Source organism: Chiroxiphia lanceolata, chromosome 4, assembly GCF_009829145.1.
Source record: "Chiroxiphia lanceolata isolate bChiLan1 chromosome 4, bChiLan1.pri, whole genome shotgun sequence".
Lineage (NCBI taxonomy): Eukaryota > Metazoa > Chordata > Aves > Passeriformes > Pipridae > Chiroxiphia > Chiroxiphia lanceolata.
Genome location: NC_045640.1, coordinates 27,724,755 through 27,748,569, shown reverse-complemented (window position 1 = coordinate 27,748,569; position 23,815 = coordinate 27,724,755). Strand labels below are relative to the sequence as shown.

At 40.9% G+C, this 23,815-nt stretch overlaps 1 protein-coding gene across 3 annotated transcripts; it reads left to right on the top strand.

The window, feature by feature from the left end:
• Positions 1-1,974: 1,974 nt before the first annotated feature.
• OCIAD2 (OCIA domain containing 2) lies at positions 1,975-16,827 on the top strand. Of its 3 annotated transcripts, none has more exons than XM_032686383.1 (8): positions 1,975-2,201; positions 5,412-5,536; positions 7,987-8,080; positions 8,889-8,942; positions 11,774-11,821; positions 12,828-12,933; positions 14,147-14,233; positions 16,616-16,827. In XM_032686383.1, exons 2-7 carry the CDS (start codon positions 5,477-5,479, stop codon positions 14,226-14,228), a joined length of 444 nt encoding a protein of 147 aa, XP_032542274.1. In that variant the 5' UTR covers positions 1,975-2,201; positions 5,412-5,476; the 3' UTR covers positions 14,229-14,233; positions 16,616-16,827. The 3 variants fall into 3 exon arrangements, with proteins under 3 accessions (XP_032542274.1, XP_032542273.1, XP_032542275.1); XM_032686382.1 differs by having other exon boundaries at positions 5,409-5,536; XM_032686384.1 differs by lacking the exon at positions 1,975-2,201 and adding an exon at positions 3,972-3,990 and having other exon boundaries at positions 5,409-5,536.
• Positions 16,828-23,815: the final 6,988 nt, after the last annotated feature.

Here is a 23,815-nt window from a genome sequence, read left to right as displayed (position 1 = left end):
TTCATTCTGGGAGGGATAAGAATCTCTCTTTTGGTTTGTGTTTATTCTTCTGAATCACTAACATTTATTGATTTCTGTCCATTACCTCTCTCCATTTTTTATAACTATGAAGTACTTTCAGGTAAATTTTGGAAACAAAGAGTATTTGAAGAACATAATTGTGAAAACCAACTTTAAAGTTAAAATTAAAAGGAATTTTAACCTGATTTTTAATAGGCATTTTTGCACAGGAAGCTGCAAGAATCCAAACAGTCCTTTCCCTAGGCAATCACTATCACCAGGCACGCATTATGCCTCATGAGGAAATTGTCATTCCAGTGCTCTTTCACTTTATGTCCAGTTTAAGCTGTTATTCTTAACTGTCACCAGTTAAGAAGGTATTGGTTATTAAGTACTCTCCCCACATGGGATTTTCTCGTGTATTGTATTTTTCAGAATACAATGCAGCCAGTTTTACATATGATTTCAAGAATACCTTTTAGAGCACAGGAGCTATTAGGTACACTTTTAAGACTTCTTTTAGGACATCATTCCTGCCCAACCTCCATGTGAAAAGCACATCATGCAGCAGCAAAGCCCAGTCCTCTGGTTTGTCAGGCAAGAGTGGGAGAATAGTCTGGTGAAAGGGGCTTCAAGTAGCCAAGACTTCTAGAAGCTGAAAGCTTTTTCAGACTCTAGAAAATAAACCATGACTTATGCTTACTATTAAATCGAGATGCCAAAGTCATGTAAAAGGAGGAAGTTTAATGGTGATCTCACAAGCTGTTGATTTCATGATAAGTACTGGGGTGTCATATCACTATTTAGGATACTCTAAAACTATTATGTTTCACTGTGGAAAAAACCAAAGCAAAACAAAACAGAAATGGAGATTTTTTTATTAAAGACAAAATACAAAATAAAAGTCATGTTTACATTCCTTGCTTTAGAAAGCTTATCCTTAAAGAAGGGCATTGCATTTTTAATTTCAGAGAAAGTGGAACAATTTTTTCAGTATTCCTAGAGGAACACACCCCCCAACTGACATTTTCAGGATAACTTTTTCTTGCAAAATTATTTTTGATTGATGAAAGTGCCTTTTTTATTTGTTTAATTTTCTTCTTGCTAATATTAAAATTTATTTATATACTTACATAAGCATCATAGTATTAAAATCAAAGCAGATAAGCAGGGCTTTTCATTCCAAAATGGTCAAAATAGATCTTGTCACTTCTTCTTTAAAGAACAAGATTTCATTTCCACAAAAAATGTTTTCAATTCATAGGACAGCCTCCAGCACCATGTGTCATACACTGGGCTCCTCACTACAAGAAAGACAAGGACCTACTGGAGAAGGTCTAGTGGAGAGCTAGAAGAATGATTAGGGGTCTGGAGCATCTCTTTTATGAGGAAAGATCGAGGAAGCTGTGTATGTTTAGTCTAGAGAAGACTGAGAGGGGATCTCATTAGTGCATCAAAATAGCTCAAAGGCAGGTGTCAAAAGGATGGTGTCAGACTCTTTTTTGGTGGTGCCCAGTGACAGGATGAGGAGCAATGGCCATAAACTAAAACATACGAAATTTCACCTCAGCATGAGGAAGAACTTTACACTGAGGGTGGCAGAGCAGGCTGCCCAGGGAGGTCACAGAGTCTCCCTGTCTGGAGACATTCCAACTCCCCCTGGACAAGTTCCTGTGTCACCTCCTGTAGGTGACCCTGCCTTGGCAGGGAGGTTGGACCAGATGATCTCCAGAGGTCCCTTCCAACCGTAATGATTCTGTTAACTTCATTAACAAATACCCTTGCTAAAAAAGCGTTAAGAACTCCAGTCAGGAAATACGAGAACGCGGAACTTTCTCGACGCGCTCGCTGTTCGCCTGCTGGAACAGACCACGCGGGGGCGAGAACGGCTCATGTAGTAGGAGGTGCTGGCAGGCCCGAGGGGCCGGGGCGTGAGGGGAGCCAAGCGGGGCACTGCGGGCTGGTCCCTGCGGCCGGCGGCCGGCGGCCGGGAGGTGGCGGTGGAGCCCGGCAGCAGGACCGGGAGGTGGCGGTGGGTCGGCGCTGCTCCAGGGCGGCTCAGCCCCGGAAGCCGCGGCGGGCGCGGGGCGTAGCCGGTCCCCGCCCGGCCACGGCTCCGGTGCAGCCGGGCTCCCTCATAATCTTCCGGGGCTGGCTGGGCCGGGCCACTTCCTTCCGCTTTCTCTGGCGGCCCGAGAAAGGTAAGCGCTGCTTGGGACGGGTGGAGCGCTATCCGTCTGCTTTCTCTGCCGGAGGGGCTGAGCTCCGCGGGGCCAGATTTCTCCGGCGTCGCGGCGGGGGCAGGCCGGGGTGTGTCTCTCGGCAGCCGGCCCGGGGCAGGCGACGGCTCATGTGAGGCATTTCCTGCCAGCGCCCGGCCCCTCGCCCCTTGTCCCAGCGCCGGGGACGGGCCCCCTCAATTCAGAAAGGACATTGAGGTGCTGCAGCGTGTCCAAAGAAGGGGAGCGAGGCTGGTGAGGGGACTAGAGCACAAGTCCTGTGAGGAGCGGCTGAGCGAGCTTAGATTGTTCAGCCTGGAGAAGAGGAGGCTCAGGGGAGACCTTATCACTCTCTGGAGACTGCAGCCAGGTGGGGCTTGGCCTCTTCTCCCAGGCAACTAGTGACAGGACAAGAGGAAATGGCCTCAAGCTGCGCCAGAAGAGGTTTAGGTTGGACATCAGGAAGAATATCTCCCAACAGAAAGGGTGATTAGACATTGGAATGGGCTGCCCAGGGAGGTGGCTGAGTCACCATCCCTGGAGGTGTTTAAGGAAAGACTGGATGGGGGCACTTGGTGCCATGGTCTAGTTAATATGTTGGTGATCAGCCAAAGGTTGGACTCGATGATCTCAGAGGTCTTTTCCAACCTAAATGATTCTGTGATGCAGTGAAAGCAATACCCTGTGCTGACTGGGTGTGCTGTACCCAGGGTGAGAGCACTGAGCAGCTGCTGCGGAGGCACGGCCAGACAAATGTGGAGAGTTCCTCTGCTCCCTGCTGTGGGCACAGGTGCTGGTAGGGAGCTTTTCGTTGAAGACCTAGTGCAGCTGCTCTGTAGACTCTCATTGAAATAAGAGCCTGGATTTAAAACAAAGAGCCGGTTCAGAGGGGTGTGAAACATCATGGTGAATCGTCCCCCGTTCTTCACAACAGAAACCATCCTCAAAGCGCCTTTCTGAAGTCTTAATGAGTTGTCTCAGTGATGAGTGGTACTTGCCTTGGGCAGATGTCCAGTGTTCACTGCAGATCACAGTCTGCTACAGGGACCAGTTAACACATGCAGTTTGGGCTCTCACCTTCTCTCCCAAGTAACCCTATTATGTTGTCACCATTCCTGTTTGGAAGGAGGTGTCTTGTTGTAAACAGAGTTTGTGAAGTTGACAATTCTCACACTTGAAAAACTTAGCTATCTTCTTGCATTCTGCTTCTTTATCATCCAGTTAGAAGTATTGAAACCATGAGATCTTTCAGGAGCCTGATATTAGCCTTTTTTTCTGTAGACGAATAAATGATCCATAGGTATTTTAGTTACACAGAAGAATAACATCTTTGGGAATTCTTCTTAAGGCAGCTAAGAGAATATACAATTAATCGTTACACTAAGAATTACATATGTACATTGAGAAAACAGTAATAAGTATTAAAGAAAGCTACATTTCTTTAGTAGTTTAATGCAAATAAAGTTATTTTTTGGGATGACGGTTGTCTTTCTGAGACATAGGGCCTCAAAATACTGGAACACTTTTACATTCCTCAGTCTACTAAGTATGAATATTAATAATTCAGTTACATAGTATTTTGATGACCTTAACTTTGTCTCTTTGTTTCATTCTTGCCAGTGTAGCTTTCAGCTTTCATCCCATGTGGGAGATGTACCAGGAGGCTGCTCAAAGGGCTAAATATTTTTGAGATTCTTTGTTATGTTGAAGCAGTAGCATAGTTGAATAACTTATGATTCAGGAGAAATGTATGCCGAAGACAATACAGGAGGTAAATGGCAAGCTGCAAATTTTTATAATCTTAGCTTATACTCCTTTGTTTTTGTTCTTTTGGTTTATTTTATTTATTTTTCTCCAGTGACTCAGCTTTTTTATCCTCATGAAAAAGATAAGCACTTTTAACCTATTGCAGCAGTCAGAAACTGTTTCCAGTGATTATTTTTATGCAACCATCTACACAAGTAGGTTTTGTGAGTAGATAAGAAAGCAGATAAGAATTAGAAAATTTGATTGATCTTTGGTTGACGCAAACCTCTTTAAAGTTTTATGCATTTTTCTCATCTTCTATGTCCTTTTTTGCATTAACTAATGAGAGACTGATGGAAATTAAATTGCTCTCAGATTGAGGCAGACAATATAGAGCTGTGAGCTTTCTTGATATGTCTATTTTCAAACCTAAGTTTTTTCAGAGACACAGTGGTCACTGTCATTTTTGCAAGTATCTGAGAATTAAGTGAAAATTGGTGTGAATGCAATAGTTAATTGACTTTTTTTTTACCAAGGGGAGAGAGGAGGTAGTGTTGCTTCTGTTTCATTATTTAAGAAAGCTTTGCTGTCTGAATATGTAGTGCGTGTGAAGCAGACATTGTTTGAACTTTATAGCTGTGTAACTGACTCCAGGATAAGTGCAGAAAGTGGTTTATAGGGTAATATTATGAATGCAAAAAAAAAATTAGGTTATTAAATTGTTGCTTATCTTTTCTGTTTAACTCTGCCCTTCACAGTCACTTTAGCCTTGCTCAGTGCCCCCATTCTCAGAGAGTACTTTTGGGAAAGCAGCAGTGCCCTGTATGTTGATAAATAAAGTGCCAGACCATGCAGCAAAGTGCTAGGTAAAAATCACAGTTTAGAAATAAATGGGATTCCTTCTTGCTTTTCCCTAGTATCCCAGTTCTCAGGCACGGAAGATTGCAACTCTAAAACTCTTTGGAATCTATTTATGCTTCTAGATTAATTTTTTAAGGGTGTTTGTAACTGGATAGTGTTTTTTGGAAAAATGCAAATGTGGTTTGCAATAAGCTTGCCTTGTGGGTCCTGTGTAATCCAGACTTTAGATGACAGCAGTGAGGATTGAAGCAGTGCAGTAATTCCGGACAGCACACTAAAGAAGCTATTTTTTTGACCTGCAATAAAAATTAGAAAGGTTTTAGATGACTTGCTCACATTTGTTCTCATTTCTCTATCACTGAGCGTGCTGTGTTAGGTCATGATTCAGCATATTTGAGTTGGGTTACGCAGAACTTTGTATTGCTGATAAGTGATACACTGTGCTGTGAACTGCATATCAGGTGACTGGATGTCCTCTGCTATCAAAAATACACTCCTTTCAACTTAGTCATTTTTATTTCTAGATGAACATTGAACTTACAGTATCAGTATGATAGTTTGTTCTTTTACCTTTGTACATACCAGAAAGAGAAGTAGCCGAGCATAAAACGCGGAGCTTCTGGTGAACAAGGAGTACAAGGAAAGAGACAATGTCTTCTGAAGCAGTCCAAGAGAAAAGTCAGATACCTCCAATAAAGCAATCTAAATGGGTAAGCTGGGTTTCCTCCCTTTTATTTTGATTCTACTGCTAGTGAATAACTGGGATTTTGCCTCAATTGCTTTTATTGAAGACAGAAACAGATGTCTGTTAGGTTAAGCATATAAATGAAGAGAAGAAGGGCTATGTGTTATCCTTCCAGGTTCACTATGCTCAGAGGGATAGGAGTTGTGAGTCTTAAGGTTAAGGCCCTGATTTATGCTATGTTAGTTAAACTAGTTATGAACTGGCAGAGCCGTAGTGTGTGAGTACAGGGCCAGTATAACCTGTCCCCATCAAGTTGTGCATGTGTGTGTCTGAGTATTCAGAAGGGGAGAAGGAAACAGTACTGCACAAAAATCTGCCTTCCAGCTGTACAGAAGATGAGCATTTTCCTCCGATGGAGAAATCGAGGAATTTAAATGTGGTACGACCTTGTTGCTAATCAGTCTTTACCAGAGGGCAGCTAAAGTGTGTTTTTTTTCTGCAAGGAAAAGGGACCTTGGAGTCATGAGTGACAGCAAGGCAGCAAGGGCTGGGACCTCAGGGATAAGGAGCGCAGTCCCACAGTACCCAAAATAGAGGAGGAGAACAGATCCAATGATGTTGACTGGGGACAGCCTACAGTCAGTTCAGTGATTGGCAGGCCATTCCATAGGAATAAGGCAAGTCTTATGGTGCGCCAGAAGATGAAGTTAGCAAGGCAAGGTAAGGATCTTCATGGTAAAGAGCCAGGTACAGGCCCTACAACACAGTTAGGGTAAGGGTCTGTGCTTATATGCAGCTCCTGAGCCGAAGGGCAGAAGCCTTGGGCAAAGCTTCTTGCAGCTCTTTCTCCCAGCTTTGCTGTTTTCACAGCAACCTGATTCAGTGTTACACAACTGTGCCATGTTAGGGCTGACTTTAAACCCAAGCAACTAAACCCCTGGCAGGGTGTGTATGGAGGCAGAAAGATTACAAAGCCTGTTGGTGCACGTAGGGCCCTGGCACTCATTTCCTTATCTTTCACTCAGCCTGTTTGGACTTTACTCTGTTTACTGTGACTTTGCTCTGAAACCAGTTTGGAGTGGTTCTCTATGATCTGGGGTGGAGTAATTTCTGTACTGTTTATCCAAGCAGAACTACCATTAGCTTCCATAGGAGCAGTGCTTGAAGAAGGACTGAGATATTAATTAGCTAAAATATGAAACCTGTGGTTGTGGCCAATAAATGCATTTCATTATTATGGTTACAAAATCATGGATCAGTCAGGCATAAAATGAGATAGACTCCTGTAAGAGACGAATGTACACTTTTCCCCAAGGCACTGCGTGTTCTGTGATGTTTGCTTTCAGGAAAAAGTATCTTTGTAGATGTGATGTTTTTACAGAAAAATGTTGAAATTTCAATTAATTTTAACTTAATGACAACTCCTTCTTTTCCCAGTTTTTCTTGCTGAGCACATCATAAGATATGAAATATCCCTTGGGTCAGTTGGGGTCCACTGTCCCAGCTGTACCCCCTCCCAAATTCTTGTGCACCCCCAGCCCATTTGCTGGTGGGGCAGCCTGAGAAACAGAAAAGGTCTTCACTCTGTGTAAGCACTGCTCAGCAGTAGCTAAGACAACCCCGTATTACCAACACTGGTTTGGTCAAATCCAAAACCCAGCACCATACCAGTTACTATAGAGAAAATAAATTCTTTCCCACTCCAAACCAGTGCACCCATATGTTTCAGATGTCCAGTAATGATACTGCAAGTGCTAACACTCATAACCGAGTCTTTTCTTAAAGAAAAATAATCTACTTCTATCTGCATGTCAATACCCTGGACGGCAGAATGCAGGAGAGAATACTGGCACTTTTTTCTCACAATGAAAATGGGGGGAAAAAAGAGCTACTGTTAACCTAAAAGGAGTCGGATGGTGAGCTAGTTATTATAAGGGTGAAGCCAGTGTAATTGAGTTCAGTTAATGCCATGAATACATTTAAACTGCTCAGAAAGTTCTGCTGGTGGGGAATGTGGTGGAGTTTATGTTGACCCTCTTCTGAATACTTGGAAAATCTGCTCTTACTGAACTTCAGTTGACTTCTGTATGGGGCAGAATTTAATTTTTGGAAACTGCCACTCTGTCTTTATTTCCTGTCATTTCTTTCCCAGAAAGATGAGGTAGCTCATGAGAATGAAATGACTAGCAGAAATAAAGCAATATGCTTCTGGGGTAAGCAGCAGCTGAGCTATTTTAGGAAAGCAGACCAACAGGGTGAATGGTTTTAACATAAAACCTGTGTAGTTCTTTCTGTGTCTGTATTGGGGTATCAAGTATTTCATCACACTGCCTAGAACAGAATAAGGAATTTTGCTTGATTGGTTGTTTTTTGCATTGTGTTTTATTTGAGGGTTTTTTTAATAATTTATCTTCTTTATTTTTTTTCTTCCTGTGCAATTAAGTTCAGTAAACTAATCCAGGTTTATGCTTTCAGCCAATGTTCTTTTGCCCCACCTCCCAAATTAAAGATGCTGGAGAATTTGCAAGGATCCGTAAAGAATGCAAACAGGAAAGTTTCTGGTACAGAGGTGGGTGATCCAAAGTTATTCTTACCACACTGAGAATGACTTCTTGATGTACATATGCAAAACTGACTGCAAAATGCTTTTTTGTCAGAATATTGTTGTGAGTTAACTCTGTTAGGTTAAGTTAAGCATTGTGTTATTACAGAGTTAATCGAATTATTTGCATAATCATTGTAAGTAAGGATGGTTGAATTAAACTCTTGTTTAATATGAACTTACTTTAACAATTGTAGAGTTAGTTCTATTTTTGAGGTCCATTAATACAACCACCTTAGGAATGTTTTACTTTGTTATGTACTTATTCTTGCCTTTGAATGGAAGGCAGGTGTGGCTATGTGTCTTGGATTTGTGACATTATTCAGGTATTAGGACATCTGAAAGATTAGTTACTCAGTGTTTTAGTGCCTTTTAAGTCCACCACGTCAGTTTGTATCTAAATTCCATCTTTTCTGAATGGAGAATATTGAATAGGATTTCAGCATTTCATCGGCGCTGCTGACATTTCTAGTGCTGCAGTAGTGAGAGGAGTTATTCAGATTATGGAAACTATTATTTAATAAGTATACATAATGCATTAGCTCCAGATGTGACAACATGGCTGATGTCTGGCACTGTGTGAGCACATTCTTGCTTTGAAGAGAACATAATCTGAATGAACAGATGTAATAAGTGATTAGGACAGTAGGCAAAGTTAATGTAATGTGTTTAACATTAGGAACATATAAAAAATGTAACGTATAAGAGAGAAAAGTATTTACCAAATACAAATTTTGGCTGATACCAGCTACTCACCTCCTTTTTGTTTTCACAGCTCTTCCTTTGTCTCTCGGGAGCATGCTTGTCACCCAGGGGCTAATCTCAAAAGGTAAAGATAAAAAAGTACATGATTAAAGTGCTGTTTTTCAAGATCAATATTCCTCTTACTCATCACCATCATTGTTAGAGTGATTTGATCATTATATATGCATTGCCACGGTCATTCTTTTGAAAGAGCATGAACTGAAAACTGAATTTGCAAATCCAAAAACTGGTGGCTGGTTTCTGTCACCACGATCACATGCATTTGAGTAGAGTCTTCACTGGGGCAGATTGTAGGACAGGTTATTGTACAGCCTGAGCAGAGGCATCAGAATCAGTACTGTAGCTCTAACTGTTTGCTTATTTGAAAAATGCTGGCAATGTTTTTACAGTGACCATGTACCAATATGACTACAAAAAAAAGTCTGAATACTTCTCTGTCTTTAGCGCAGTTCTAGTCACGGTCGGCAGGGGGCGCTGTTGGATGGCTGGAGGGGCAGGGCCTGCAGTGCCCTGTCATGGCCGACAGGGGGCGCTGTCGGGCTCTGGTGGTCACCGCACGGGGAGGGGTCTGGGGGTTGGTCTCGGGTCACGGGAGAAGCTGAAAAGACAATGGGGACCCTTCCCCCAATGAAAGAAGGGGGAAAGGAAAACAGTCCACCCCCCACAGAACTCACTGTTGTCCTCAGATGACGGTGTCTCAAGGCTCCTCCTTTTCTCCCAGTGAGCACGCAACTCTCCGATGAAAACCCAGTAGGTCCTGGCTGGAGTCACGAGGCCGTGTTCGAGCTGACCGAGGCCGGTGGTCCGGCCTCACCAGGATGAAAAGCCAGAAAGACTGGCTTCCAGGCCTTTTCTCCAAAAATGCCCACACAAAGACCCCCGTCTCTGTCCCAGAGAGAGAAAACTGCCCTCTCCCTTCTGAGAAGAGCCCAGCAAACCCCTCCCCCAAAACTCCTCCCCTCTCCCCCCAGCCTCTGATGGGCCATCCCTTAGGAATGCGGTTGGGCCAGCTAGGTTCTTTTGTAAAGCTAATCGCCCCCTCCCCCCCTTTCCATTCAAACTCTTTCCTACAGTAGGAACAAGGAGAAGAAAAATTCCCCCCCTCGGATTTCTAACCTATAACACTGTTGACTTATTTGAAAAATGCTGGCAAATGTTTTTACAGTGACCATGTACCAATATGACTACAGCTTTGATGCAAAGGGACAGGGAATACTGCCAAAGTGAGGAGATGGAGAGCTTTTTGTAATGATGGCTTGTAATCTGCAGACTAAAAGATAATTGTATTCTGTTTATGTGGTGGATGAACCTGGTTCTACACATGGCACCTTGAGTTTCCCTGCTGGGGGTCTTGGCCACTTAAAAGTTTGAGGTTAGCGTTTGGGTAAAGAGTGAAGGGCATCCATCCTGAAGAATGCTACAATGGATATATCCCACAGGAGCAAGTAAAACAGTCCTGCAGCCTGCATCAGCAGCTGGATACAGCAGGAGAAGAAAAAAATCATAGGGCCTGAAGCAAGAAGCAGGGCTATTAAAGATGGGTGGTAGGAGACAGCACATGGAGGTGGTGGAAATGGCTCATCCATTTCTCACTGTGTGTGGTTGCAAGCCCCTTGTTTTGTTCCAGCCACTTAACCTAAAATCTCAGCTATACCACAAGAGGCTGATGTGGGTTCCCTATTGCATCCTTAATGTATGAGCTTGTAGGCAGATAGGGAGGGAAGGAGCAAGGGAGAGTATGTCAGAGAAGGCAAAGAATTACTTTAAAAAAAGGTTGAGCAGTGATAGGAAGGGCTTTGGGGTTGTTTCAGTAGCTACACCCTCTGGCACCTGGTACTCAGTTTCTGTTCATTGTACTTGAATGTTTCTGATTAGCTGTGAGATAACAAATGGCCTTATTAAATAATCATTACTGTGTGTCAACAATTGGAGGGGAGGGTTGATTAGAAACAAACAACACTTTTGTTCCTCCTGCCCCGAGAGACCCAGTTTAAAATTACATAGATGCCAGTGTGCAAAGGCCCTCGTGCTTAACATAGGCTGAATGCTCCTCTGTCTAAAGACTCCTTTTTTATGGCTGCACACAGTACCCTGCCTCTAGAAGAAACTGGAGCTTCTAAGCCTCATTATTACTATCTGAATGCACATAACAGTGCAACCAGTGTTCCCTTCCCTTCCCTTTGCCATGGTAATCTTGCTGTGTGGAGCCCTCTTCCACAGCATGACACTCCTCTGCCAGATACATAGCTCTCGGAGGAATACTGGTTCCACCTCCTCAGGTTAACTGGGGGAAGATGGATTTTGATGAAAAAGCTAAAGATAATTTTTTGATTTTCTAGTTTGGCACACTGTATTCTTCTCTGAAAGGCTAAAATGTGTGATCTTTCCTCTCCAGAGGAGCAGGCTAGCTACCAGTGGTACAGTTTTAATCCATAGCCACAGAAAACTACTGAAGAACGGTCTTGTCATACTTATTGCAGCACAGGGACCTGGATCCTGAGTAAGGGATTTAATTTCACTATTTTCAGGGTTGGTTTGTGCTGAAACATAAGCCACCACCATCTCTTTCTCCTGAAGTGCTACAGGTGTCACCAGTGGTAGATGTGCTGTTTTCATGTTATTTTACACTCTGAACTCCTGCCTGAACTGAATCCTGCAAAGTCCAGATCCTTTTCCTCCAATGACTCTAGGACTGCCTCAAAACACATGCACTAGGAACTAGTGGAATGGAAAGTGCCCTGATGTTCTGAAATCTGAGTTAGTGGACTTCTAAGATTTTCATACAATCTTCATCTTGAGCAATGCAAAAGCTCATAGGAGGAATACTGCCTTGGTTTTTAATGCTGGTGAGTTCCTCAAGTGAATAAGTTTGCTGACTATTTCCTTTTATTGTAGGCATTTTCTCAGCAAGCCCAAGATTTGGTCCATATCCCAAGATGGCAAGTAAGTTGTACCCAGTTCTAAAAGGAAAGCTTATTTACAGGCAATATGCAGACCGCAGATGAATCTCTCTGAATTTCTTTCTAAACTCTTCCTCTTTTGGAATTTATGAGATGTTACCCCAGCACTTTAGGAAATCAGAATTCTAATGTGTTTAAAAATAAATGTATGAAACAAGACTATTTAAATGTAAACACTTCCAATAGCAGCTTATATTTACTTAATACAACCTTTCAAATTCCTAAAAACTCCAGTCTCAGGTTTGCTTTATAAATTGTGTCAGCCTCATTGATCAGCCGTGCTTAGCACAGCTTATGGTATTAAGACATCATGTTACTATAATGTATAAAATAGTATGTTCCTTTTCATATGCTCATTTGGTTGATCTCAGCTGTCTAATTCATAAACATGGATTGATAAAGAAAACAAATAAAAGCATGGAAATTCTACTGTACAGTGAGGTGGCTCTTAGATAGCAAGAAATGAAATTGATTCCTTCTTCAGCAAAAACTCAGCAGGAACTTGAGGATGTTGAAGTAGTCTTTTATTCTGACTCTGTAAGGACTGAAAGCCACAATGTGATAGTATGGCAGGCTGATGTTCTAGCTTCTTAGAAGTCCAGAGAAGTCGGTGTTAAAAGTATGATCATTAGAAATAAACAATGGTGTGCAAACAAGGGCAATTAGTGCTGACATTGTAAATTAATTTTACTGTGGGCTGTCTCTGCAATCTGTTCTTCTAAATATTATATCCTTTTTCTGGATGCAGGAATATTATACCCTTTTCCTGCATGCATTGTTTTGGACCAGTTGCTATCTCTCCCACTAGGTAGCCAGTTTTCAGTAGTTGTTGAAATCATGCCTGTAATCCCTGTATAACTTCACATGTGTTTGTGACATGTTTTAAGAAGGCATGTGACATACAATGTGTCATGTGATTAAAATGAGCTAATAGCAGACTCCTGATTTAAGCCCTTGCATTAACAGTGTTTTCTTATCTCCCTTTATAGTTGCTGGTGTCTTAGGTTTTGCTATTGGAAAGATATCATACTTTGGAGAATGCCAAAAAAAGTTTGAGAAAAATGGTATCGCACCATTTGGTCCACAACGAAAAAGGTTTGTGCTTATTTAGAGTATTAATCCTAGATCAAAATAGTCTAAAACACAGTAAAAATTATATGCAGCAAGACTTGGAATTTAAATTCTGTGATCGGGTCATGAGGTACTACTCAAAGTCTTAGGCTATATATGGCAGTATTAGAAACTACTATACATTCTTCAGAAAATGCAAATTAAACTCAGTGTTATTAGGATATGATTTAAATGAAATTACTGTACTTTAATGTATGATGTGACAAGTTATTAGTTCTCTTTTCATCTAGTATCATACTGCTAAGGTTATCCATGTTATCACTTCAGCTTTTTTGAGTCTTCCTTTAGACCAGCAGGCCAAATATGCTTACAGATTTTTTTACAATGTCCTCATATTTTAACAATTTCAGTCTCAACCCATATTCCAACCTCCTCCTCTGTGGCTTTGCCTAACTTCATCCTGTCATGCCAAATCATGAAAAGCACAAACTGCAAGGGTGTTTTTTTCTACTTTGCAACCCTTACGGTAGGATAGATCTCAATGGTTGACTTCTGTCACCTGGTACCTCCATATTTTAGTCGTTGTTCATATAAAGTGCTCCTTCCCATCAAATCAGTCTCTGACTTCCTTCCAAGCTCCTCCTTCAACTGCCTGTACTACTTTGCATTGTCAATACGGCTTCTGGTATGCACCTTTCACATGCAAAATACGTTTCCAAAGATCCTATCCACAAAATCATTCGCCTCTGTCTTTCCACATCTTTTCCCCAGACCAGCATGAGCTTTTATGCTCATAAAAATGCCTGACTGATAGCGGGAAGCTTCTTCACTGTTCATCTATTTCTCTACTTGCATTTTCCCCCCACATAACAAAGCTATTACTTTCCTCACGTGGTATTACACAAAATGGCTATTCATCCCTCTTTTGTGTTAAACATCTTGCTCCTTGCTTGGTTTGCTCATAAGTACAATGGCAAGGACTGCCTTTTCCTGCATAGAAAATCCTGTTATATTTTGGCAATTGCTGGAAGGGGATTAATACTAATTAATAGGGTTTTATTGGCTGGTTTATTTAGATGTCATCTTTTGCAGTTTATGTCCCATAAAGCGGTTACAAAAACTGGGGAATATAGGCAGGAGATTACTTCGTCAAGAACTTTTGCCTTTGTGCTATTTGGTTGTATTAGAAGAAGTCCAGCAACATTCTTCAATATTTTATTTGCTTTCAATATTTTAGGCAGTGTCATCATGCTTGCAAGGAATGTAAAGCTAAAGTGGGATCGAGTGAGAAAGAAGGTTCAATTCCTTCAGCATCCTAGTCCAGGTAGGAAACCTTGAAATTTAAAATAAATTCTCATGTTATTTTCCATGTTGAGTGGTATTCTTCTTTGAAACCTTTGAACAATATAGTGAAAATCATGGATTTTAATAATGGATTAAAATCTGAGCATTACTCAAGGAAATATTATTTATTCTGCGGTTTCTAATTAAATTTGTTTCTTAACTTTTAGCTTACATACATTTCATGCTAGTTTTAAATCCCCCATTTCTGAGGAATTTTTGCTTTAGCTGTAGCAGAGTATTGCTTATTCACCGAAGTAGAATTAATTTGGACAACTGTATGAAAACAAATATAACTCCTCTTAATTTCAAACTTTTTTACTTAAGAATCAAATAATTATGGATTATACTGATGTTTAAAAGCACATTGAAATATTCAGAACTAAAAGCAGACAAGTTGGGTGTGGGTTTGTTTATTTGAGGGGGGTGGAGGTGGGTTTTTTGCATCCAGTACTATAGTTCGGCAAGAGCTTTAGTGGGGTAGTATAAAAGTGGTGGGGAAAGGGACACGGCTCATGTGGTGTTCTCACCCCAGAAAGGGAAAGTTCCCTTTGCGAAAAAGGAGGATTTAGAGGGTGCAAGGTACTCTGTCTACGAAAAACAGGCCAGCAGCAGGGCTTTTTAAGAACATTTTCACACTTTCTGCTTGTGGTAAGCTGGCCTACATTTCTCACAGGCAGGTGAATGTGTGAAAGTGTTTGCAAATAGCTTGGCTGCCTGCAAGAGAGGAGAGCAGAGGGCTTGTTTGAAATCTTGCCATGTTAGTTTGTGTAGCTCGGAACGAAAGTCTGATGCAGCAATTGTTGGATTGAGTCTGGCATATATTATGCAGGAATTTAGTCAAGGATATTGATAGTGGTCCCTTTCTTAATCTAAAGTGCTTGCCTGCAGACAGTCTATAAGGAGGAGTATCCTATCAGAACCTGTTTACTTACCCAGAAGAGAGATTTAGATGGATTTTTACTATGCAACAATACGTTATGGCAGTGAAGATTGTCCTGAAAGAAGCCATTAGAATAAAGTCCTGGTTTTAACCAATTTTGTTACTACTTGAGTGTTTTATATCAAGTGCTGCAAGTGCTCAGCCACTGGCAGAAAATGCAGTTTGGCTTAGCCTCACCTAAAATGGTTGCTGCCAAAAGGGGCAGCATGTCTTTTATGCCAGCTGTAGAGATCATGAAGCAAATTGGTGTGCCAGATCAGCTCACTGCTCCATGTGAGGAAAGGGGTAAAAAAGCCCCCAAACCTTTCTGAAAGGTTTCTTGCTAGTGCCAGTGTGAAGGAGGGAGTGAGCCAGACTTAGATAACTGTGAATGAATGATACCCTCAATCCATCAGCAGTTGTGAACCTAATTAAGCCCTTGCATTACTGTGCTGATTAAGTGCTTTTGAAGATATTCTTTTAAATAAATGCTTATGTAGGCCACTGTCCTCACCTCTTTCAAATAGGGACCCCAAAGCATATTTCATTGAAGACAGTCATATACTGGCAATTACCTGTGTAGTGGAATCAAATGTATATGGTGGGATTTACCTCTGCTGTTTGTCAGAGCTGCAGCTTGCTGAACCTTAACTCCAAACGTATTTTCTTTTTCAACCTTCCACTGTGAGCTGACAATATTTATCTCGTGTATGAGTACTAATTAGCTGTTAAATAAATTGCAGATTGTCTCAAATACAAAGGAGTATTGCAGCTGTAAGAGGGGAAGAATGCAGGATACCACAGACCCCTCTCTTTGTTTTCCTCCTGGAATTTCTGCTGTGGAACCTGTTTCCTGTTCCAGCTCACATGTTCATCAAAGACCTTGATTGCTGCACTTTTTAACAGCAACTTAGGTCTTCTTGTTTGGTTTTTAAAAGGGCTTGAAAGCTTAGTCAGAAACTTAGTCCAAAACCAAATGTAAGGCAAGTGTATTTCTTTGAAGTTTTAATTGCTGGAAGGAAAGAGCCATTATATTTGGGCCAGTTTGGTATTTTGAATTTGCCAGAAATCAGTTTTGATGGACAAGTTTTAGAAACTTAGGAAAAGAAATACTGTAAGCATTGTGTTGTTTTCTGTATTGTTAAACCTCTTTTACGTTTAAGTAAAAATTCTTAATTTATCATGCTGTGCTCTAAAAAGGTACAGAGACCCTACTGAGCACGTCTTGCCACTATGCATGCTAAGCATATGGTACAAGCTCTGGCAATGCCTAGGAGGACCACCCAGATAAAATTATACTCATGTTTATGCATCCAAAGGTAATGTCATTTATCCTCAGGGACTTCAGAGCATTCTCAGAGAAATCACCAAGAAGCTGCACATTTCTCATTGAAAGCAAGGTGCCATTCAGCTAAATAATGGGTTCTTTTATTCCATTTACAGATGTGGTGAAGACAATAAAGATCTTATCGACCAGCTTCTTTCAAGGCACTTTTCTGTAGAGAAGAAATAATAATTTGGTGATTCTATGACTTTGATTTGATGTAAATTGACTTACTTCAAGTAGTTGCATATTGTAAAATAGTTCTATTCACGCTAAATACCAGTTTCTTGTAATGCACTTTTTGAAATACACTCCTCTCTTCTCAGCATGATCTGGTTTATTTTCCTCTCTTTGGTGCAATTTAGCTCTTAGTGCTGAAAAATTAAATGTGTCTATTGTACTTAGGTTGTAGCAAGACTTTAAGTAGCAAGCCAAATGCCTTATGTTGGAATGTTTGCCATCTGTGTCAAATAGAAAGAGCACAAGGACATTTAAATGATTTGCACAGTTAAGCAGCTATCCAGTCTCTGAGCTACTCCTTGGTTAGGCAGTTCAGGGTATTGTCACACTGCAGTAACTGTCCTGAACCAACTTCTAATAGGCTACTTTTACACAAAGGTCCACTTTGCCAGGGATACCAAAACCACGTGCCACATTCATGAACACAATATTTTGGACCAATTTATGGTCTGTACACAATCTGAGGCCACCAGATGTTGATGAAAAAAGACACCTAGATGGCACGTGCGCTCTGCGAACAGCAGGACACACAAACCTGCATGAAACATCTCAGGAAATCAAAAGCAGACTTTCCTCAAACACAGTGATGGTATTCACATGAAAATCAAATGCACACCAATGAAAAGTTTGGGCTTCACTGTCAGTTGATGAAGACTGTCTTTCATGGGGTTTTTCTGTTTGCTTTATACTATGCCTTTTATACTATACCTGTGATTAGTGCCCCTTTGAACTAGCTTCTTTGTGCATCCTTACCTGAATCCAAAGAGATTCTGCAAGCAGGATATATAGTATGGAAAAGTATAAAGTAACTGGTTACTACACACAAAAAACATTCTGGATTTAACAAGACTATTAGACTGAATACTCAACTCCCTGACAAAGCACTTGGATAGACTTTCCTAGCCAGACAGACACAAGGCGGAAGAAGGGTTAGACTGACTAGACTCCACTTTTCCACTTGGTGTTTGGCCTCTTGAATTCTTGAGCTACTAAGAACTCCCATCTCAACAGGGACTTTAATTTTACACTTTTTACTTTTCTACAGAATTTTTCCACAGCTCTTTCTCAGCCATTGGAGTCAGGGATGCACAGCGATGCTGTGTCACAGCTGATGCTGTGTATAGGCAGGTAAGCCTTGGAGAGCCTTGCACAGGGACTCCAGGGAGAAGGGGGTTACACAACCACAGAGAAGTCACCTCCTTTGTGGAAATAATGTAATTGTCATGACTGTACTGTGATAGCCAGCAAAACTTGTATGGTGACATGTCTTAGCTACTTTCCCTTCATCTGACATCTGCTGTCAAAATAAGAGCAAGAAGCTGCACTGAGGTTAGTTATGCCTGGGTTATCTGAGGTAAGCCATTCCTGCATCCAGGTGATGCCAGAGAGAGTGATGCATGTGACAGAGGACCTTTCATGTCAGATTCTGTGTGCTCAGGCATATCACAGTTTAATTGAAGTCCACATACTTGTTAAAATCAGGAAACAAAATACATCCTTCAGCTGTAATACATAAAGTGAGTAGCTGCATGGAAGCCTCAATGTGCTTTATGAAATTATGACTAGAAATATTATGACTAGTCAAAGAGGAAAGCTATGGCTACATTAACCTCAAACAACTGCAACAGACTTCTTATCTTTGAGAACATTTGTATTAGCTGTTTGAAATCAGTTCACAAATAGAGTATTCACTCCAAATTAAAAAAAAATAAATGTTGTGTTTTAGAAGAGAAAGCAATCGTAGGTTGAAAACAGCACATTCCTGTTTAAACCCTTAGTAGCTGGACTCTAGGCAAGCCAGCTGGTCTGTAATTCTCTCTTAAAAATGGAAATCAAGGGGAGATGAAAGCTCAGTATCTGAGTTTTTTATAAATCCCTATCAAAAACAAGATCTGGGGCTTATTACATTTTGAGAGAAGAGTGACAGAACAGGGCGTGCTATCAAATGACAGGTAATGGGAGGGGAGCTCTGGGATGGACTGGCAAGAAGGGAGTGGGGCAGGATTTATGACAGCAGCATGCTGGACCAGGCCAAGTGGGAAGTATGAAGAGGCAGCTGGCTTGGGCGCCACTCTGGTACCTGTGACAGCAACGCTAATTTGGGAGCAGCAGCCTCTTCCTCATGACCATTTCTACCAGTGAAAGAGCTGCTGGTAAGTTGTCCCACTTGCCCAACTTGTTTTTGGCATCACACACAGAAACTCCATTTGAGAGAGCCAAAAAAAAAAGGGATCCAGCTTCTGACATCAGTATTGCAGTCGTTCCACATTCTGGAAATCCTGTGCCACTTTGGTATGAGTTTGGAGTCTTGGTTCTGGTTTTTTTTTACAAGTAAAGCCCTCAAGAAAATTAGATTCTCAGGAAATAAATGAGACTCTTCTCAAGGCCAGTTTAAAATCTAGAAGGCTTGAGAAGCCTTCTGGGGACATGCTAGGGGACATCTGGTCAACATATTAACAGATAATCTGATGAAGGAAAACACGAGTGTTCCTTGATGACAAAATTACAGAGCTGGGGAAAAAATCTCCATACTGAGAGGCTGACTAAGAAGCTTCATAGTCATGGGGAAAAATACTAACTGCATCACACGGTTTTAAATTACTCTGACTTTCTCAGTACAGAGATCTGGGAGTTGTTTTGCATAGTTGCAAGACATAAGATCAGTGGGCTATGACAGCCAAAAGGCAAGTAGAACATTAACAATTCCTGAGAAAAAAATGGGAGAAAAAATAGGCTTACAGTACAGAGCAATTCTATGGCATGCTCTCATCTTGAATATTATGGTGCTTCCAATGCAGCTCAGAAAGTGTGCAACAGAGCTGAGAGACAGAAAAAGGAGAAATACAAATTAGAATGATCAGAGATACAAAGTGGTTTCTTCAAAAGGGATTAGGTAATTCACTTTCCAGGCTGAAAACACCTCAAGATGAGGAATACAATATCTGTAACCATGTGAAAGATGAATAGGGAACGAGTAATTGCTGGCACTCAGGGAAATCAGGGAAAGATTTAAAGCAAACAGAAAAGAAACTCATCTTTATACAGCACAATTACACTGGGGGGATTCTAGACACAAGATATGGTAGGAGCAAACAAAACAGTTCCAGAAGGCACAGCCTACACAGAGACTTGGTGGCTGCGAAACATCTGCATTTGCACAATCCAAACCTTTGTGTCAGGAAACTTCTCAGCTCTGATCAGAGAAGGACAGGAGGGTGCACTGGTGAAGGATCTCCTTCTAGAGGGATCACTAGCCAGCGTGGGAGACAGGGTGACCATTATGGTGATTCTTACAACTATTGAAAAAACATGTTAAGAGCCTTGCCACTTGAACTTAACTCCAGCTAGCTCATACCCAGAAATGGAGACTGGAACATCATGTGCAGAGAGCACAAGATTCAAGATTCCTGAGAAAACACACCTTTTAAATATTTTAATTATGGTATAGCGACTTTCTCTGTAGATGAAAGGTAAAAAAGTACTAAAGGTGGGAATGGATGTTTTTCCCATTGTCTTTGACATACAGACTGTTTGAGAGCAATGGCACTTCCAACTTGTTGCATAGAAAAACCCCACTTACCTAAACTTTTAAGTGTTACTTCTCACTTAATGTGCAATTTGAGCATTCTGTAGCATCGCTCTGTTGCTCAGGCACATTGGCAAGCTCAGGTATTTCCAAGCAGGAAGCACCTTTTAAGAATTCCTCCCAGGGGCACATTTTAAATCTGCCTTTCCCTTGGCTAGCTGGAGGCTGAGGTCAGACATGGTTGGGCTGGACATGCCCCAACTACACTATTGCATCTCTAGGACTTCAAAACACAAATAGGAAACCTTTCCCAGCAGCAAATGCTTGCCATTTACTCACTCCTATTCCCCTAATTAGCTCCACAGATCCGACAGATCTAGTAGCAGCCTCAGGAGCTGCCTCTGACCGCTATCAGGCACAGAGCCTGCCCGTGTCTCGGTGGGTTTCACACCACGCTGCTGCACAGCTGGCAGCTCCAGCGGGCGGCCGCCGCATGGTCAGACAGCTGCTCCACCAGCCCAGCCGCTCCACCAGCCCAGCCTTCTCCCCTTCCACACTCTCCTTTGCTTCTCCTGGCACGGCAGGAGTGTGCCCAGGCTCGAGGGGCTCCTTGCTCCCACAGAATGGCGCGGGACTCGTGTCTGCAGTGTGGCCTCAAAGGGAGTTGACAGCTGCACGTTCTCTGGCATGTAGAGAGTAAGTGAGGAAAAATGAATGGAGTCTTTCATAAAATCCTCAGGGGACCCTAAAAAACACACTTAGCTCTTCAATGCAAACACACAGCCATATACACTGAGTGCATGACGCTGTACCAGCAAAAGTGTTTTCTACTTAGCACAGCTTACTTAGAAATTTTTTTTTACATTGTTAATAATCCATCATTGATGTTTAGGCATTAGATACTGCAACCAAATTCACCATTACCTGAATCAGTTGCACTGTTTTAAAATGTGCATAAAGTAGTTATCATAAAGTAGTTATCGTAAAGCATAAAATTATCATAAAGTAGTTCAGGTTAACAATTGTATTTGAAGTACAGAATTAAGACAAACTAAATTATTTGTTTTGGCATTAGATTTATATAGAAACTAATTTTGACTTCATAATTTAAAATAAAAATCTAATGCACTAGAAATGCGCTTCCTCTGTGGGTTGGAGTGAGTAGAAAAGAATGTATAGCATTCCCTGTAATGAATGAATTGAAAATTTTGGTGTTTAGAAGCTGTTCATGTAAGATTGCGTGTCCTGAAAATGAAGTCCTGCATCATCACTGAGCAACTGGAAGAACAGCAACACAAAGGTTATACACTAAAGATTTTTAATCTGGATAATTTACTTTTGACGAAGGAAATCTATCAAACTCTCCATTTCTCCTTAAGATTTTTTTTTCTCCTTTCAAGGCTAAGTGAAAGTTCTATTTGATTGAGTATCTGTTGTATCAGATGTTTGTGCAGTGTTTTTATCATACATCCTTTTTTTTGTTTACTGTGGCATCACATTATGAAAGTAGCTCATACTAGACTATTGCTTTTTAGTTTTGCAAACTTACACTTCTGCTAAACAGAAGACTACCTTATGTTGAAACTGTATATTACCATTCTGCCATGTATCTTAAAATCTCAGGAAATTTTGTATTGCTCAACCAAAAAATTAACAGCAACTTAGTAAAAAGGAGTAAACAAGTGGTAAGTATTAAATCACTAATATGTAAGTAGCATAGTAACTGGTATCCATTAATATCAAAGAGAACAAACAGAGACAAATACTTTGAATCATGGCTGTTAATGACTGGTTCTTTTAGAATTACACGGTTTTCATTTATCTAAGGTAAATACATACAAATTATGTTCCCAAGGGATTATCACATACTCTCCAGCAGCTCTCTCAATAGCTTTTAAATCCAAGAATCTGTTTATTTTTTACTATATCTTATAACCCGAACAGCTAATTTCTGGTTTTGCTATATTGCTTCACTTCGGTTAAATAAAAATACTAGTTTCTTATTTCCCTCATTATTTGGAAAGAAAAAGTAATACACTTTATGATCTTATGAACTGGAAATCTGTACCCTGGCCAAAGTTGTTCAAATGAAGACTCCCTGGTATTTCTTGGTTGATGTTCTAATGCAGATACTCAAAGACGCCTCAAAACTTCTGTCTAGTGCTGGTGGTTTATGTCCAGCTCTTACATCAGCAAAGAAAATACTTAAAAGTATAAACTCAAGGCATATCTGTGTCCAAGCCTGCATTGGCTATGCTGAACTAGTGCAAACCCATATGAACAGACACAGGGCAAGAACCTGAAACAGTAACGAGATGCAAATTGTCCCATTTCTTGCCTTGAGATTAAAATCCAAACACGATTTGTGAATTTCTACAAACAACTTAATAGGAGACCAAACTGCAAAAAGTAAAGGGATATTTGTAGGCCCCCTGTCTCATGTAAGAGATTACAGAGAATTTATTCTAGTTGCAAGTCATAAAGATTGGGCTGCAAGCAAAGCCTTATCTGCCACAGCAGGTCTGGTGTGTGTGTGGCAGCCAAGGAACTGAGCCAGATGTGCCTCCTGCAGCTGGACAAGGTCCTCACTCAGGGCCACAAACAGAACAGTCCAGCATGAGGAGAACAAACAGGTCTCTTAGCTTCCAGCAAAAAGTGGACAAGTCAGGATTTCTTCTTGAATCTCAAGGAGGCAAAAAAGTTGTGGGTTCAGTCTGGAATATTAATGATTTCCCCAGGCTTCTGCAAATCGATTTAACTGCCATTAAGCAAATCGAATCACTTTTCATTTACACTTTTGTCTTTCATTTAGATGTGTTCCAAACAACATTAGCAGGAACAAAACCCTGGAAAGGTCAGATTGGTACTTACTTGGGGCTCTAAACATGCCTGCTAATTTAGGGAAACACAAAAGCATTCAGCATCAGGATTTTTGGTAGAGCTTTACCAGCTGTAAAAGAGCTGAGGCACATTTTTGCAACCCTCTTCTCTCTGTTCATGCTTGTTAGAAACAACTAACTTGGGGATAATGTGACCAGCTCTTTTAAACTGGCCTGCTTATTTTTAAGAGTTTTAAGAAATTGTGAAAAGTTACTTTACAGGGTTTTAGGGGTTTTTTTAGAAATGTTTATAGTGAAGTATTTGGACTCATTTCCTGGTGTTTGATTTAAGGTATAAGAATTAATTTTTTTCTGTGGTTAAAATTTATATTGAGGAAGAAAAGAAAATTTACTTAGCTTTACAATAAACATTGAGTTAATTCACAATTATCAATGAACATACAGGTATGATGGCCCATATGACTACTTCAAGTCTTTTTTAATGTCATTGTCTTTATGGTTATGTCAGATTGTAAAAATACGTGATTGGAAACACAATTTATAATGCAAAGTTAATTCTTACTGTGTTTTCTGAAAGACAGTAAGGGACATATATTCCAGGAAAACAGCTGGCCTGTTTAATGAATTAAGAAAAATATGGCATGCATTAGCTGGAAATACATGTAAACAAAAAATGAGAGGGTCTGTCATGCTTTCTTTGCACATTCCCCCTT

Excerpts from the sequence above, each read along its gene's own strand:
- OCIAD2 (XM_032686383.1), top strand. The coding sequence starts at position 5,477 with ATGTCTTCTGAAGCAGTCCAAGAGAAAAGTCAGATACCTCCAATAAAG. Across the intron at positions 8,081-8,888 it reads GGAAAGTTTCTGGTACAGAG|CTCTTCCTTTGTCTCTCGGG; the intron begins GTGGGTGATCCA and ends TTGTTTTCACAG. Across the intron at positions 11,822-12,827 it reads TCCATATCCCAAGATGGCAA|TTGCTGGTGTCTTAGGTTTT; the intron begins GTAAGTTGTACC and ends CTCCCTTTATAG.